This window comes from Solanum tuberosum, unplaced genomic scaffold, assembly GCF_000226075.1.
Source record: "Solanum tuberosum cultivar DM 1-3 516 R44 unplaced genomic scaffold, SolTub_3.0 scf00140, whole genome shotgun sequence".
Classification (NCBI taxonomy): Eukaryota; Viridiplantae; Streptophyta; class Magnoliopsida; order Solanales; family Solanaceae; genus Solanum; species Solanum tuberosum.
Genome location: NW_006239064.1, coordinates 369,853 through 388,282, shown reverse-complemented (window position 1 = coordinate 388,282; position 18,430 = coordinate 369,853). Strand labels below are relative to the sequence as shown.

At 35.6% G+C, this 18,430-nt stretch overlaps 2 protein-coding genes across 6 annotated transcripts in view; one reads left to right on the top strand and one right to left on the bottom strand.

Annotated features, from left to right (window-relative positions):
• The window catches only part of LOC102587292 (zinc finger CCCH domain-containing protein 13), a 12,882-nt gene extending 6,771 nt beyond the window's left edge, over window positions 1-6,111 (top strand). For all 4 annotated transcript variants that reach the window (XM_006351893.2, XM_006351894.2, XM_015310724.1 and 1 more), the window contains exons 5-11: window positions 47-103; window positions 1,059-1,156; window positions 1,255-1,326; window positions 1,462-1,670; window positions 4,193-4,356; window positions 5,127-5,336; window positions 5,755-6,111. In XM_006351893.2, the coding sequence (XP_006351955.1) occupies window positions 47-103; window positions 1,059-1,156; window positions 1,255-1,326; window positions 1,462-1,670; window positions 4,193-4,356; window positions 5,127-5,336; window positions 5,755-5,826 (882 nt within the window). In that variant the 3' untranslated portion in view covers window positions 5,827-6,111. The remainder of the gene's footprint in view (window positions 1-46; window positions 104-1,058; window positions 1,157-1,254; window positions 1,327-1,461; window positions 1,671-4,192; window positions 4,357-5,126; window positions 5,337-5,754) is intronic.
• Window positions 6,112-7,710: 1,599 nt separating this feature from the next.
• LOC102586956 (peroxisome biogenesis protein 22) lies at window positions 7,711-18,093 on the bottom strand. Of its 2 annotated transcripts, XM_006351892.2 has the most exons (8): window positions 17,795-18,091; window positions 15,554-15,790; window positions 15,426-15,473; window positions 11,153-11,209; window positions 10,977-11,078; window positions 10,182-10,247; window positions 8,550-8,651; window positions 7,711-8,092 (listed from the first exon to the last, which is right to left on the bottom strand). In XM_006351892.2, the coding sequence occupies exons 1-8, from the start codon at window positions 17,885-17,887 to the stop codon at window positions 7,988-7,990; spliced, it is 810 nt and encodes a 269-aa protein (XP_006351954.1). In that variant the 5' UTR covers window positions 17,888-18,091; the 3' UTR covers window positions 7,711-7,987. The 2 variants fall into 2 exon arrangements, with proteins under 2 accessions (XP_006351954.1, XP_015166209.1); XM_015310723.1 differs by lacking the exons at window positions 7,711-8,092; window positions 8,550-8,651 and adding an exon at window positions 9,148-9,729 and having other exon boundaries at window positions 17,795-18,093.
• Window positions 18,094-18,430: the final 337 nt, after the last annotated feature.

Sequence of the window (18,430 nt, the reverse complement as noted above, 5' to 3'; positions counted from 1 at the left end):
TATTTATTTACATTGTAGTGATTTCTGTCTGTCCTTCATGTTGCAGCTTAGGCAATTGCAATCCGAAATCAATATGTTGGATGATGAAAAACGAGAACTGGAGGTTGGTTTTGTTTTTCTTGTAATTGGTTGTTTGCTGCTTAATTGACTTTCTTTTATTGGTTGCTTCTTGCATAATTTTGGAGATAGTCTTTCCACTGGATTTCTTTTTTAATTATATTTCTAAGCAAGTGCTTGCCAGTTATGTCTTTGGTATTTTTTTATCATATGCATTTATATATATCCTTTGATTTATTTATAGACCAAATCTGATTGGACTATGAATTCATGTGTCTAACATGTACAGGTGTGTATCGGTACATGCATAAATGTTTTTTCTTCCTTTTCACGTGTGTATTGCAAAGGTATAATAAAGATAATGAGATTGGTGATTTAATAATCCATGTATCGCTATCAGGCTATACTAGTATTTCATGAAAAGTCAAATATTATACGAGAAGTAGGCTCTTCAATCCGTCAGAAGTTCAATATGATTTTATGTTTTTTTTTTTTGATGACATGGGAAACCCGCAGCCGCTACCCTTTGGGTGCGCACAGGGTAAAACCCCCGCTCCTATGCAATAGCTCGCAAACCACATAGGAGAGGTAACATGCACTAGGCAAGCCCGGTGCGGCGAGCTCGACCCAGAAGGCAAACCCCTTGCTTTCGCTGGCAAGGGGTTTTGAACTTGATCACAGCAATAGTGAAGTTTCTGACCTAAGTTAGAAGCTCAAACCTTTAATCTTTTGTGCTAACTTATAGCAGTGAAATAGATGTTAATTATTAGAGAAGTCTTTGCTCTTCTATCTATTTATTCATTTGCCATTAGCAGATGTAAAGGCTCTCATTAATGTTTACTTGCCTCCATTTCACTCTCTTCTTAGTTCTTTCTTCGACAGACTATTCTACTTCCTTTCTCTGTGCCCTTCCCCTTCTATTTAACATATTCTTTTGCTCCTTGCTTTAACATTTCAAGTTTATTCCTCAATACTTCTCTTTTTTGGTTGGAACTTGGAAGATATACCTTGAAGAGACAACTTGTCAGGCAGAAAGTCTAGCTTCAAAAAATCAGGAACTAGAGATGGAACTTTTCAAGGAAAAGGAGGAACGTAGAAGGTAACTATTTGTTATAATGCATTTCAAAATCTTTTAATTTGAGTCTGGATATACCTTTTCCTTACGTCCTGTCCATCCAATCCTGGCTTTTCCCCCAGGATTACTTCGAAGACTAAGCAGTTCATTGAAGCATATAATAATCACTCACGGTTAGAAGCTGAACTGAAGAGGTATTGTAACAATATTGCTTCTTCTATTGACTTCCTCCTCCCCATCCACTCCAGATTCTTGTCATCTAAAATCATTGGTCAATTTCTGTTACTTTTTGTCTCCATGAACACTCAGTGGTGATAGTGCAATTGTAGGTCAGAAGCTCAGCTTCAAAAGCTCGCTAATAAACTAAGCTCAGATTTCATCAGAACTGGTGCAAGTGAAGAGGATTCTGCCATCAACTTTAGTGATGAAGGGATGGCTGGTAATCATTTTAGCTCATTGGTAGAGCAGCAGAAGAATACATCACCTACCAAGAAAAGGCCAAGAATTCATCATGAAGCTGATGAAACGTCAAATCAAGGTAAGAAATGACGATTATGTCTTAAGAGTGTAGCTTTTCAAATAAAATAATTGTACCTGTGCTTCTTATCATAATCTAGAGCACTTGAGCTGAATTTTCTAATTTGTCATCAGCTTTAGGTGTGCTTGCCTTTTTTATGTAATTGGTTTTCTTTCCTGAACAAAACTGCCTAGGACCTCAGAGTATGTCTCAGTGCCCTGCTGTTCTTTCGGTAAATATATAGAGTCGAAGCGGTTGTTGCAGTCTTGGGCCGAAATAATTCATACTAAGTGCTTGTTTCTTGCTCATCTTTTACAAATTCAGTTCCCCCATACTCAACTGAAGTCAGTTGACTAAGACAGTCTACGAAGATGTGAATAATAATTGAATCTAAGAAAAAGAATATCTTAGATTGTGTATAGATAGTTTAAATGAATTTCGATTATTGTATTTGGTGTGACAAGTTACTGTAGTTCTCATTCAGCACTGTGATTTTCTAATCATCATTGCTTATTGTGATGATTATTTTGGCTATTGGAATTTTGGATTTAGACAGATAAAGAGTTCAAGAGCTATGGTAGTTAATGCTCTTTGTCCCAAAAAGTTCATCACTTCCTCACTTCGTGATAGTAAAATATTATTTTAATCTGGCTAAATGTTCTAACTTCTAAGTATTCTTCTTGTACTTATCAGCCAAGAAAAAGATATGTTTAATATTTTCTAAATCTCAAATTTTGTTTTCAAAAGTGGATTATCTATGTCCAGGTTAACTTTGAAATTGGTCAACTGATTGTTGAAAAGTGTAATGTGACTATTAGATTTGAAAGATGATGTAGATAACATGGAAGTCGAAATTTCTGTGTTTGCTGATAAGTGATAAGTCTCATTCTTGTAGGTCTAATGCAGCATGATGTTTCTGTCATGTCTCTGAGTGACAACTGTTTTATTTATTGCAATTTGAAAATAAGTAGTAAAGTACATTTCAGTGATGGTGCATGATAAGGTGTATACAGTTGAGTGAATAGAATTTTTCTTGGGTATTGATTCTGTGTTAGACGTGATGTGTAAGTCAATTCTTTCACATATACTCCTAGTATATCTTCAGAAATTCTGTTTTAACCTTAAGACAGATAGTGAAGAGACCTGCTACTTCAAGAAGAGGAAAGGATGTAGGAGAGACAGAAAAAGTGGGGTGGGGAGGGAGAAAGAGACAAAAAGCAGAAAGTAGAAATCATCAAATATACTGGGCTTGGGACTTCCATGTTGGAGGTCTCAAGTTCGAAACCCCTTGCCAGTGAAAGCAAGCAAGGGGTTTCCCTTCTGGGTCAAGCTCGTTGCACCGGGCTTGCCTAGTGCGGGTTACCTCTCCTATGTGGTTTGCGAGCTATTGCATAGGAGTGGGGTTTTACCCTGTGCGCACCCAAAGGGTAGTGGCTGCGGGTTTCCCTTGTCATCAAAAAACAAAAAAATCTTGTCCAGCTAATCCAAAATAGAATCCTAACAGCAGATGCACAGGTATATAGAACAAACAATCCACATGATTAAGTTACATGTAACTCCAATTTATGTTGATCTTTATGGATGCCTTTGATTAGTAACTGTCGTTTCTGTTTCTCAAACATTACTGGAAACTTGGAAAGGGATGAAAGACATGCTGGTCTGCAGCCTTAGGCAGTTGAGCTATGCAAAATATGAAGCTGTGAAAATAGGAGTCAAGTTAGTTATAAGAAATATGACAATTAGCACATCTAGACTAGTGAGTTACTTAATTTTCCGCCTTTCCCCCTAGTTTGTTCTGGAGGGATATATTTTATGATGCTGAGGACATTTGGAAAGCATACATGGATCAATAGGGAATCACAAGGAGAGATAGAAAAGAAAGTGGCACCTTAAGTTAACAGCTCATTGCAATAACCCACACTTTTTTGGACATTGGCATGCCTTGAACTGCCTGCTACGTGTAAATAGTAAAATTTTAAGTAGAAAAAATGTAAATGAGGATGGTACACCTCAAAGTCCTTTCTCTACTCATTTGACTTAAAATCCATTCATTCAGTATTATCCCATCCTACTTTTTTATGTTTTTGATGATTATACTCTAGATGTATGCACGGCAATGCAGCCTTATTTTCTTACCTTAGCGACATTTTAATTTCTAAATAAGAGATGCTCTTTTACTTGAAAACTAATATTATAAAAGTGAAACAAAAAGAGTAAGATCCTTAATTTCAGTGATAGATGCTTGAGTTTCAGTCTAGATGGTATGAAACATCAATTCTTCAATGCTCTCATTCCTACTTGTGTCTTAACCTTTTCATGTTTGAGTTTACTGTATTTCTACTCCATCTAGACCTTATTTGCCACACTGTATATTTGCAGTATGCACAACATTTGACTCACAGTATCATTAAAGCTCCCTTCTTGTGAAACATTCAACAACATACCCAATGAACATTAGATCTTGAAAATCGAAGTTCTTGAAATCCCTTGTGAATTTGATGTCTCTAAACTCCTATTACCTTTGACAACTCTCTCTATAACAGCGTCAACAAGAGCAAAAGGAAATGGTGCGCAGAGGATTGCTTATCCTACTCAGCTGAGTAATGAGAAGAAAGACGAGGCAGAGTTCAAGTGGGAGACCGTAGTGGGTGAAGAGAAATCTAAGAAGGGGATAAACTTTTCCAATGACATGACTTTCACTAACAAGGTGCTCCTTTTACTTTAAACTTCATAGCCCCCACTGTCCCCCCCAAAACCAGAAAAAGTTAAAGAGGAACTGTGCCGAACTTAAAAAGGAGTCCTGTCTCCTTTCATATCTTGGACAATATACAATTACATTCTTATTCTGATGTTTTTCTGATGCTCTTTTCGATATGGTTTACATTAAATTAACAAAACTGATATGGAATAGCATGTGGACTTAATGGGAAGTAGGATGAAGTGACAATATGAGGGATCACTTGTCAGAAAAGAGAAGATTTCTTGTGAATGATAGGTTCTACTTTATGATGCAAATCAAAGTTCTTGGAATCTCTTGTGAGTTTTGGTTTCTCCGACTCTTTTTACCTTTGGCACCTCGCTCTGTAACAGTTTCGTCAAATGGATAATGGACGTGTCAATTGTCCACTGAGTTTTGAACAGTCCACCGCTGGTATTCTGAGGATTTCTCGGTTATCAAAATATTGAAGTATGCATCAGTAGTCCCCTGAATATGGCATATGACTAAATTTGAATATCATTTTTCGAATGGAAGAATGTAACTATGTCCAGTTGTATTATTTTATTAATTTTGCAGAGGCATGTCCTTTGCCTTGGGTGTTTTCTAGATTGAGAAATGGAAGTTGTAGTTTATGCCTGATGGAAGTTGTTCTTAGTTCCATGCTGCAAATAAAAATGAAGGATATTGCATCTTTAGAGCATTTTATTTCTTATGCTTGCTGTTGAAGAAATGATAAATGCATTCTTCAAATTCTGCAGCCCAAAGCTTCTGAGATTGCTGTTGTTTTGCCATCAACCAGCATGGCCGCTCATGCAAAGGATGAAGATGTTGAAGTTGGTGAGACAGAGGAAAAGCTTGAAGTAGCTGGGAATGCTACAAGAAGAGCTGGGAAGGGAGTTCCTTCTGGTATCGCAGAATATCCTTTTCTACCACCTCCTCCTCCTCTTCCTCGAGGTGCTAGTTTGCAGGTTAGTTCAATAACTGAACCAGTTCATATCTAGCATGCAAAATGTATGTATGTGCCTGTAAGTTCTTTCTGTTTGCAATCTACTTTAGTGCAACACCATCAGTTTTTATCTGCTTTTTGGTTGGTTTGCAAAACTACAAGTGGGTGATCAGTAAAACTGTGTGAAAAGTAAAAAGAAGAAGATTCATTCATGAACTTTGCCCACCCAAGAATTAAGCAGGCAGACTACATTGTAGTCATCAGATTCTTGCCAAAAGCCGCAGCATTCTCCTTGTTCTTGATGTTTGACCATCTCCAAATCGTTAATCTATATTCATAATTTGTCTGATTATCTGTGATCCTGCCTTGTTTTGTTGTATTCATAAGCTGAGTATGCAAGAGTACTAATTTAATATGAGCGATTCGACTTCTCCTTGCAGCATAAGCGTGATGATGCAGGTGATGATGCAGATGGGCGTGATGAAGAGATGTTGGAGGTGGATATTGTTTAGCATAGTGATCAGTATGTTGCCATTGTAGGATGTGACTTTGTACACCGCTGGTGCATATGTAGGGGAATAGAGCTAATGAACTGGAAATTATGGTCAGTCTGGCCAACACATACAAGTGTTTTTGGATACTAAACGTTGTTATCGACCAAACAAACTGTGAATGGTGCTTTTAAGCTTTGGTTACCAGATTATTTTTTTTGTACAGCAAGCCAGTAGTTTTGAGTCTCTTAATCTTTGAGTATTTGAGGTGTGCTCGTCTATAAAGAAACACATAAATTTCCATTACCTCTATAATTGTCACTTATTATTTCTTATAATTGTTTTGCTTAATTTACACTAAAATCATGCACAACGCTTCAGATATTTACAGATAACATTGCATTGACAAAATTGAGACATACTTGAATTACACCTTATAGTACTCTTGAAGAAAAGCTTAGTGTGGGAAATGGATGAACAGATCCATTTCTAATCACATGAAGGTGCAATTGACAACTTGGTTTATTCACTTTCAAGTATATGACTGTAGGAAGTACGGAGGGTACGTAAAAAGTCATTTCACTAAATACTTATGGGTTAACTAACATATACGAAAAGATGAAAAAATCACCTAATTCCTATAAAATGGCTCCTATATGCCCAAAAATGTAGCGGATCATGGTGAGATTATCTGTATTGCTCTAGGATCCATTTTTATACATGTGTATAGTCTCATTATGACCGCGACATTTTTGGGAATTTAGGAGCATTTTTATATGAATTAGGCGATTTTCTTTATTTTTGTATATGTTAGCCCATGAATATTTTGTAAAATGGCTTCCGGATGATTTAAAAAAAAAAACTTTACGAGACCTTTGTAAAGAGTTGAGGGAGCAGTACATATAGCCTTGTGATGATCAGTGACATGTTGGGGCATTCAGGAGCCATTTTATAGGAATCAGGTGGTTTTTACAATTTCCATGTGTTAGTCCATGAATATTTGGTGAAATGGCTTCCGGACGATTTTTTTGAAAAACTTATACGAGACCCTCTGTAAGGAGTTGGGAGAGTAGTACGTTAATCTCACCATGATTTGTGACATTTTTGGGTATTTAGGAGCCATTTTATAGTAATTAGGCCATTTTTTCAATTTTTTTGTGTATGTTAGCTCATGAATATTTGGTGAAATGGCTTTCGGGCGATTTTTTTGGAAAAACTTTATGAGACCCCCCATAAGGAATTGGGATAGTTGTACGTATAGCCCTCACCATGATCTGCGGCAGATTTTGGCATTTAGAAGTCATTTTTATAGGAATTAGGCTAAAAAAAAAATTCAAATTTTTAGTATGTGTTGGCCCATGAATATTTGGTGAAATGACTTTCGGACAACTTTTTTTAATAAACTTTACGAGACTCCTTAAGAAATTGGTGTAGCAGTACGCGTAGTCTCACAATGATCCGCAACATTTTTGGACATTTAGGAGCCATTTTATAGGAATTAGGTTTCGTGTGTAGTATAGCCCACGAATATTTTGGTGAAATGGCTTCCGAACGTTTTTTTCGAAAAAAAAAATTACGAGACCCTCCATAAGGATTTGGGGAAACAGTAAATATAATTTCACCATGATCCACAACATTTTTGGGCATTTAGAAGCCAATTTTATAGGAATTTGACAATTTTTTCAAATTTTCATGTATGTTAACCCATGAATAATGGATGAAATGGCTTCCAAACAATTGTTTTTAAAAAACTTTATGATAATATGGCTTTTAGGCGTTTTTTTTTTTAAAAAAAAAAGTTACATAACCCTCCGTAATAAGTTGGACAAGAAGTACGTATAGATTCACCATGATCCACGACATAAATCCAGCGCAACCAGCCCATCGACTGCCTAGGCATGTGTCTGTTGTTAAATAGATTTGCATTATGGAAAACTGACATTCTTGTGCTGACTAGTTTTTTCTCAAGAATACAGCACAATAATATAGAATTATGAAGTTACCTGTTCTGCATACAACAGAGTAATATACAAAAGTTTTTTCCTTGAACCTCAAAACTATAAAGTTGCAGGTACCAGAAAAAGATGTAATTGAGTTAAAAATATGAACTCACAGCCCAAAGTTGAAGAGGACGGTGAGACCTAAAACAAACCAAAATGTTAGAACTCATTTGGATATGCACCTAAGCAGTTCCGAAAAACTGCTCCAAAGACGTTGAACTGAAGACATTCATAGCAGTTCTTTCTGACTTGGTAGGCGTAATGTGTAGCTCATATTTGATAAATCTCTGCAATCAGTTAGTATCAACACATCAGATTTCAATAGAGGAAAATCACTCAAATCTGCATAGCCACACTGCCATTTAAACAATAATCTGAAAAATCTAATCTCTTAGTGGTCAATACTCGATTAATAAACAGGCAAGAGACGAGTAACTGTATGTGTTTGTAAAAGGCATTCACATTAACAGACAAGAAATTAAAAGGCTAAACTTGCAAATTTCCTAATACCAGAAGAACATAAATATTTTAGAAAGCCTGCTTAGAATTGTTGGAAATATAACAGAGGTTGAAGTTGTTTCCTTTGGGAAAGAGATCTAACTAATGCATGGTAGATAAACGGATATATTCATTGTTTAATGATACTTCTACTTTTCTTCATGAATTAGTATGTTTTCTGAAACAGAGAAAAAAAATATGATCATGGGACGCTCATGCTGACAGTCAATAGGAAACAAGGAGTACCGCTAATTGAAAAACAATTTCCGGATTTGTATCAATGTGCCAATCAGGTTCCAGTTGTCGGACAAATGATGTTCGTCCATTCTCAATGCTACAAAAGAGAACCTGTATAACAATCTAATCAGTAATACATAAATGCATAATACACTTGTACAAGAAAGACGACCATTAATGGCACCTGACTGCTGAGCCATCAATTCAACTGCTGCATCTTATATCAAACATTCAAATAATGACAGCTGGGATACTAAATCATTTTTATACAACTCAATTCACATTTTGCTGGTACAAATCTACTCTCTATATAGATTTTAACCAATCATTATGTTACTCCCTACATAGTCAAAAACAATAACATTTGGTGATGACTCTTCATGATAATTGAGGACTGCCTATTATCTGCTTTCAAGTAAGACTGTAACTAGAAAGAGAGCCCCTAAATAAAATATGAACAAAGTCGACTAATAGTGTAACGTGAGTAGTAGACCAGAGCTTTGATTGATGAACCTCAATTTTTGGGAATGATGAAAGCTTCTTCAAGAACTCTCAGAGAGATTCATTTGTGTGTGCGTGTGTGCGTGTGTGTGTGTGGGGGGGGGGGGGAGAGAGAGACCTGTGTATATATACCTTGCAAAGGAAGAGTGTGATACAATTTTCTGGTTGTGAAAATGGTCCGGTGGGTGATGCTGGCAAATTGTTTGTTGTTGCGTCTACTGGCTGTTTTTGGTGAAGCCACCGTGGAGAAAGATAAAATCTAGTAGTCTAGAGGTGGTGTAATGGTGTGGAGAGGTGATGGATGGTGTTCCAGATGATGAGAGTGGTTGGCTGAGATACCAAATTCTATTGTTTGGGAAAATTTGTTCCTTATTTTTTTTTGTTGATGACAATGTATTTTTTTAGAGGTTTGATTGGCCAAGCTGCAGGATCAAAAGAGAGTGAAAGTCACACATTTGTTGTTGGCGTGGATCTGTAAAATTTGTGCTTAATAGACAGTTTTGGAAGCATTAAGTTTTCAATAGGTATGATGATGAGGTACCAAAATGGAAAAAATGTGACAAAGTTTTAAGCTCTGTCGATGTATTGGGCCTATCTTTTAAGTGTGTAAGAGCATAAAGGAATATAGTTGCAAAGAGGATGGTAAGATTATATTCATGACCCAACAAATTATGAGAATGTCGTTTTTCTGAAAAAAAGAACAAAGTTTAAGTATATAGGTTAAATTTGTCCCCTATAAATTAAAAGAACAGTTGTGCTACACAACTTTAAAGAAGGGATTAGGACGTTAACGTAGTACTAGAAATCCACAAGGAACATATATTTTACAAACCAAAACCTCAGGGGAGACTTTTGTACTACAATTAAAAGGAAACTTTTCCTAAGCAGAGGACATTAGCTTATGGTACAAGATAAAGATCACACATCCAGAACTGCAGAGCAGTTGGAAGAATAAATCATCTCGTCCAGGATGAGGATGCTAATATGCAGACAGAAGGAAAAATATTCACACACGCATGGTTGAGATTAAAAGTTGCAGAGATCACCCATTGTAAAACAAACATAATAACAAGAGCTCCATGAAAGTATTATAAACGGATTTTGACTTCCATTGGCAGTTGAACAATGATTAGTTGTTACCTTGTCTTTGACTATGCCACCAGATGTAAACACTCCAGCATCTTCTAAAGCCAGTAGGACCTTTTTCTGCAAATATTTGTACATTTCAAGAATATGTATGCAAGAAAAAGAATGTGTTGATACAAATGCAGATTACTCATAAAAACTGAATGAGCGTGGATCAACACTGCAGCCACCATTAAGATGCACCATATAGGATAGTGGGTGCTAAGAAATGAATCATGCACCGAATATGAGAACTTCATGAAGTCATGAAATAGTAGACAAGACCAGATGTTCAGAAAGGAGAAACCCAAAAGAAGCTCAAACATGGTCATCTTATCACATTTTAGTTTGACTTAATACCAAAGAAAGCTATTTTGTTAAATTATGCAGATTAGTAAGTGAAAATGTTCTACTAAACAAGTAAACGATGAATGTTGGTTAATGTGTGCGATGATTAATTAATGTGATGTAAGTTTTCCCAAGAAAATAAAAACAGAGAGAGAAGAGTGTATTGCTTAGGCAACTATTTTTTTAGAGTTACTTAAGATTTAGCATCAAAGATACGTCTTTTTTATCTTTTTGGATTTTAAATTTAGGGATCAGTTCAGAAGCCAATTTTATTTGGCATACAAAGCCAATCAACAATGACAGCCTTTTCCTTTTCATTTTGAAAAAGGCATCAAATGGCATCCGACCCCCAAAATTATCCTCTCTGAGTCAGGCAATGAAGATAAATGTTTTTAAAAGGGATTGGATCTCTAGCAACTACTAATCAACATACAATTGGAATATAATAGAGTGAGCACTAACTTCACTTTCGTCATCAAGTACTCTCTCCATGAGATAAAGATCACAAAATTTGGTGATTTCGAGCAACACTTCAAGCGCGGAGGATCGAACAGTAGCTTGTTTCTGCAAAGGAAAAGTAAAAACATTGTCAACTGCATGTTTAAAATTGTTGCACAATCAACAAAAATAATAATAACCTGTAGTTCCTCTGGGCTCGTTTCCTCCAGGATTACTCCAAGCAACCGACATGTTACCTGTAAAGTGAAATAATATGCAGATTGTCCAAGTTATATACGCTACTGTGACAAAAATAAAAATAAACAGTCTCTACCACTGTCAAACAGAATCAGGAAAGTGATGCCAGAATGCAAAACCTTGAACAGATAAGATTTGGTTGAGTAGCACATTCTTTCTTAAAATTGAGGTAGAGACTACCATCATTCTCTCAGTTATTTTTGATGTTGCAATCAGTAAATTACTTTATCATATCCTAACTAAGTTCCCGTAAGGCTACCCCCGTTAGAAGTGCAAACTGTGCATGCTAGGGTAGGCTTCAACATAGACTTAGCTAAGAAGAAAATGCAATAACACCAAAGGATCTATATAATATGATCATGATGTCGTTATTGTTGTTACACTTACATTTGGTCAGTCAGTGTGGTCAATGGCATCTAGTGGCTGACAAGTCTGGTTGCTGTCACAGGCTCTTTTGTTCTGGTTAATGACTCATATGTCCTCACTGTTTGTAGTCGGTTGTTTAGTGTGTTTTGATTGTCGCACTCTGTTTTTTTCCTCACTATTTTCTTACTATTTGTACTTGGATTTGCTACACTTGAGTCGAGGGTTTTTTGGAAACAGCCTCTCTACCTCCACGAGGTAGTGGTAAGGTCTACGTACACTCTACCCTCTCCAGACCCCACTTGTGGGATTCCACCGAGTATGTTGTTGTTGACTTCTTGTTGTTATAATGACTCGTATGTCCTTACAGTGATAAGCATAAATTTACAAAGCTAATTTTTAGAAATTCTAATTCGTTTTAAAAAGTACAAATGTATACAGAAATAGCCAACCAAAACTAGTTTTTAGAATTGAGGCATAGTTGGTATAAAATAGGACCTGAATAAAGCCGAATTGAAATAGAGGTGTTTTATATCAATCCAACTAATGTGGGGTTGAGGTGTAGCTGTGATAATAGCAGGGTGCAATTCTACGTGATAATAAAAATATAATTCTATTAACCTACTACAACAACCTCTCGCCTATTTGTGTGATACACTTTCCTTTCTAGTCTATCCCGGAAAGAATGAGATATTTCGCTTTTCAAAAACTATTTGATCTTAACATTGGCGTCTTACCCGTAATCAATGTCTTCTTGGACCCACTTGATATCAAAGTTTATTCTTTTACAAGGCAAGGAGAGTCAAACTAAAAGATATGTGGAACTCTTGTAATCACTTATCAAACAAGAATACTTTTGGTACTTTGCATATATTTGGCTTACATATCAAAAGCCTGTCTTAGTTTCTTAAACTTAGGGTCCAACCAAACAACTTCACATAAAATGAGATGGAGCATAAAGTTATGCCTCCAATTAATTACTTCCAAACTATACTTCAAATGCACAAAACATTGACAGAAAGAAGCCCCCTTTATTCAATAAACTAAATGGCTACCAACTTATTCTTAGGAAGATTGTCTCAAAAAAAAACTTATTCTTAGGAAGTTAAGACATTAATTGGACCAAAGAAGCAATGATCGTGTGTCAAGTAAAAGATGTGTACTACTCTCTTTTCTTGACAATGGGTTGAAAGGGGAGACACATTGTGCTCATTCATGGTGATGCAAAGGGGTGGAACAAGAAAAGATACTCCACATGTCCTCTACCATATTTTTCAAATTACGAATGTCATAGTGAGAGTAAGTTCAATTTTAGGGAATGAATAGATTACAAGTGTAGCAACCTGTCATTTTTGGGATTACGTAGACATTAACTTGAACTTTGAGTAATTTACTCAATTATAGCTTTCCTTTTAACAATTCACATATAAATATGCGGACACACTTGAGACCTCATCTTTGATTGTGTTGGTTTGTTCATTCATAAATTGGGTAAATAAGTACACAAGCACAATACGGATACTTGGTGTAATACCCATGGTTATAGTCTTATAGGAAACTCCTTTATGTTTTCTTCTATTTCTCCCTCTAATGGCGGGTCCTTCATACATGTCTTTTATGATATTCAAATATTTAGCATGAAGTCCTTTCTTTTCCTATGCCACCAAATGACATTTCTTGATACTCTATCATATTCTTTCTCCAAGTTGATAAACCATGTGTAGATCTTTTTTCCTCTCAATATAAATTTTCTAAATCTTCTTAGCAAAAATATACTAGCTTTTGTTGTGGATCTACTGGGTATAATTACAAACTGATTCTCAATGACACTTATAGTGTCCTTAAGTCTATGTTATATCACTCTTTCCTAGAATTTTATCGTAGCATGTATATAATGTATTAGTTAGAGAATCAAATAAGTGGCTAGTTCACCAAATTCACACATCACATTGATGATTTGATAACTGGGTGACTTTGGACAAAAATGCAAAGGAGAAGGAAATGGGGCCAAGCCAACTTTTTGTCGGCTCATGTTTTAAACGGCTTAAAGAAGGGAAAATATAAATTGTGTTTTTGTAGAAAAAATTAAGAGAAACAAAAATACAGAGGGATCTTTGGGGGAGGCGTTAAGTAGGGTCAGAACTGCTTTTTGAATCATCTATGGACGTTAACGTTTAGGAGAACTTTTTTGAAAAGGGACACAAAGCATTAGCTCAAGAAACAACAAAAAACTAAGAAGAGTTTTTTATATAACCGGTAAATTCGGAAATCGCGATTTTTTTTATTTTTTTTGATGACTAGGGAAACCCGCAGCCGCTACCCTTTGGGTGAGCACAGGGTAAACCCCCGTTCCTATGCAATAGCTTGCAAACTACATAGGAGAGGTAATCCGCACTAGGCAAGCCTGGTGCGACGAGCTCGACCCAGAAGGCAAACCCCTTGCTTTCGCTGGCAAGGGGTTTCGAACTTGAGACCTCCAACATGGAAGTCCCAAGCTCAAACCACTGGGCCACCCCGAAGGGTAATCGCGATTTATAGTATATAGTGATATTTTCATACTTTAAGATTTATTATATAGAAGATTCTTCTTAACTTTTCATTGTCTCCTGAGAAAACATACTCATTTAATTCTCAACTTCATACATTATATGGATGTATGTTATGCTCACAAGTGCATGCATCTATAAATTATACAAATATATTCTACAATTACTTGTTTCGGTATGTAAATCATTAAAATAAGAAAACTATAATAAATGACATAACTCAAAATTCACTTTGATGTCTACATATGTACTTAAGGGCAAGCACAGTCCCCGAAAATGTCCGGTTGTTACAAAAAGAGAGAAGGATACGAAAACACAATAGCGGTTAGTAGGAATCATCCCACAATGGGAAAGACTCACCTTAACCCTCTAGTTTATGACCCTCTAAAGATACAAAGACAGTATCCTCTTTGAAGAATGAATTGCTAGCATCTGATAATGATCTATTCTCGTGAAGGAGCACTAAATATAAAAGCAGTATGGCAAAGCCGAAAAATTGTAATTTAGTTTTAGGCAAACTTAAGTACCTACCTAGGAGATTCTATTTTAAAACTATTAGATAATGTTCAAGATATTCCTATGTAATCTATGTCTATGAACATACTAAGGCACTAAGTTTATAAAAAGATCAGTCGTCATTTACATGCACTCACTCACCATTGAGTAAATATACTGAGAGCAAAGTGGTGGGCTCAGGCTTAAGAGGACAATGCTATTGGAATAAAATATAATAGTTAATCTTGTTGGTGGATTGCTTGGTTGATTCCATTGCACTAATCCCTCATCTTTGGTGAATCCTTCACATTTGAACTCCTTCTATTCACTTTAACTAGTTTAACCTATTTGCACAAAAACTATTCCAGGAACTATCTCCAGAATTTAAGCAGCATTTGGACAATAATTGAAAAAAAGTTTGTGAAAACTTTAGGTGTGTTTGAATGATTCTTTTTGCATGAAGAGTTTCTTGAAAACATTCGTCAGAAACACCCCGAAACTACAACTTCAAAAAACAGTATTGAAAAAGATTTTTTTTGCAAATACAGCTTAAGATACCTTGACAAACACCAATTTAATTTAATTTTTTGCATATTCTAAAGAAGAAAAAAATCATTGACAAAGCCACCTAAAAAGAACGGAAGCTTTTTATTTAAAAGGAACAAATTCAGGCAGCCCATGATTTCAATTTTTTCTCAAGTTAATAAATGTATGTTGAACATCAAATATGTACTTGGCACCCACAAGGCCTTGGAGATGGGAGAGAAGTGTATTTTAAAAAAATAGTAAGAACAGAAGCATTAAGAGATACCTTCCTCCCCTCACCCAATCTTTGCCTAACTATTTGCCCAAGAGTTGGCTGCAAATTAATAAGAAGAAGTCACTTATCCACCAATTATATATAAAGGGATAAGGGGTAAATCAAAAATATTTTTCTACCTTTATGGGCTGAAAGAACTCATCAATGACATTTTGTGCATTTGAATCCTCTGAAGGGGGGCTAACTTCTGAAGTCGGTATATTTTCACTAAAATGTCTGCTTACACCAGAACTACCAGGTGTAACAGCTTGTTGCTTAGGATGTCTCCTCTGTGGTCCACTAGGTGATCTCAATATTCTCCAGATAAATACTATTGCAAATGCAAGACCTGCTATAGCTCCTGCAGATCTTGAGTCCTGCATTTACAAAAAATAGATGTTACCATCTAAGAGAATGTAGCACAACATTTAAAACATATTTCTTTGGAATGCCATGGGATTTATTTTAGTTTTTTAAAAAGAGCTATTGTAACACTACTTCCTTTATGATAGAAAGATTATATCTGCAAGCAATTAGATAAATGGCAGTTTATTGGTTTTGGAATTGCTTGTTCTGTGTCCATTGTCTTCCTCAATTTTACAAGTGGTAGAAAAATTCTGGCAGACACACTTTAGAAGTCCCGAAACACTACATTGTGCAGTCATCTAATTCTACAATTTGATATTTCTCAGGCTATGGAGCAGTTGTCTTAAAACTATGTGCAACATACTGGGTCATGCCAAAGCCAATGATTTTCAGAAAATTCGATCTGAACCGGGGAAAAAAGTTACCATCATGTTGTCAAAATTAAGTGTGTTGAAAACCATCAATATTAGATGGGACTTTAAGTACTAACTAGAAATAAACAGTGGATTTTAGTGAAGACACATAATGAGGGAAATAATGATTTATATAGGTAATGCAAGAAAAATAACTACAAAAGGAACAGCAATTATATGGACAAATGAACTAAAAAACCTACAAAGGAATGAAATATATGAAGTTATAACAATGCAAATCAAATCTGAAAATCATTTCAAACTTCTGATAGATGTGCAAATGTGCAAAAGTTTCTAGTTTAGACTAGTAACTGGTCTCCTAATACTAAATTCTAAATTTTATTCCTAATCAGAAAAAGTCCATTGCCATAATACTTCTTAACAATTATTATATCACTGGTTCTGCCTCCTACAAAGATATAACCCGTGGAACAATCAAAATTTAGCATTCCATATCTGCTTGTTCTCCCCTCTCTGATTCCCAATGAACCATATGATCTTGATCTATAATCCTTCAAATTGGTCTAATCATATGTAATTAAACACTAATACCTAATCATATCTAACCTGAATGGATTTTTTAGGTACAATTCCACCAACGTTTGTTCAGGCAAAACCATCACCTAAACAAGCTGAAGCACTGGGTCTACTTTCAGGGTTTAAGCATGCGGTAGTCGAACCTTTAACAACACTGATAATCAACAAATTAATCAGTAAAACTATCTGAATCCTCACAAACATTGTTTATATAAGAGGTAATGGTCAAAAACACACATGAACTATCACCTTTTCACGAGTTTCACACCCCAACTAAAAACTGTTCTCCTACCTGAACTATCACCATGTTCCTCCTTACTTGAACTATCACCATCTATGTATTAAAACACACCTTGAAGCTCACTAGGACAATTATGAGTTGTTCCCTTTTCCTACCTAAACTACACAAGCATTGTTTATACAAGAGGTAATGGTCAAAAACACACCACAACTATCACCTTTTCACCTATCTCTTACCCAACTATCAACTATTCCCTTTTCCTATTGAACTATCACCATGTTCCCCTTATCTAGCTCAATTGTCACCATTCATGTATTAAAACACAGCTTGAAGCAGAGTAGGCCAATTATGAGTTGTTCACTTTCCCAACCAAAACTATCTAAATCCTCAAAACCATTGTTTATATTAGAGGTAATGGTCAAAATCACATCTAAAAACTATTATTGTTTTGTGAATTTCACCCCGACTATCAACTGTTTAGTTTTCCTACTGAACTATCACCATGTTCCCCTTTCCTAGCTCAACTATCAGCATTCATGTATCAAAACAGACTTCGAAGCTAACTAGACTAATTATGAGTTGTTCCATTTTCCTATCTGAATTATCACTATCTACTCAACTAGGTGATAGATAGTTCAGTTGGGAAAATCAAACAATTGACAGTTGAGATCTGAAACTCACCAAAAACTGATAGTTCAAATTTGTTTTTGGCCATTATTTCTTCATATAACACAATAATATAAAATTAATTCCTCAATTTCACCAAAAAGGATCAAAAATTAAATTCCAAATAACAAGCGCGAGAGCGAGAGAGAGGAAAAAACCAGTGTTTGTGAGAGATTAGAAATCTTGAGAGTAAGAAATGCCCCAATTCTCTTGAGGAGCTGGAGGAAATCGTCCTTGGAGGAATCAGCCATAACCTCTGAAATCTTCAAAGTTGAGAGAATTCAGTGATTCGTTGGTAGTGTGGAGCCGATGAAGATTGATCAAGTTCTCCGCTGTTGCAGAATGTTCTAGAAGAAATCGATCTTGCAGAGGAAGCTTCGATTGAAGAAGAAGAAAAAAGGTAGGAAAAAGGATACATCTATTTTCATGGCGGGCCAATATTAGGACCAGCATTTAAGTCGTAACCGAAATTTATTTTATAAATTTTACAAGTTTTGACTATTTTAGAAAATTTCAAATCATATACTCCCTCCGTCTCATTTTATGTGACACTTTTCACATTTCGAAATTCAAACAAGTCTATTTTTGACCGTAAGTTTTTCATATATCCTTTTAACATTTTGAATTATTAATTATTATGACTTATAGTACTTTTTATGTAGTTTACAAATATATAAATTTCATTTCAAAAAAATTGAAGATTTCATACGCAAATGTCCGATCAAAGTTAAACTGTTTTACTCTCGAAAAATAAAAAGTGCCACATAAATTGGGACAGAGAGAGTATCATATAT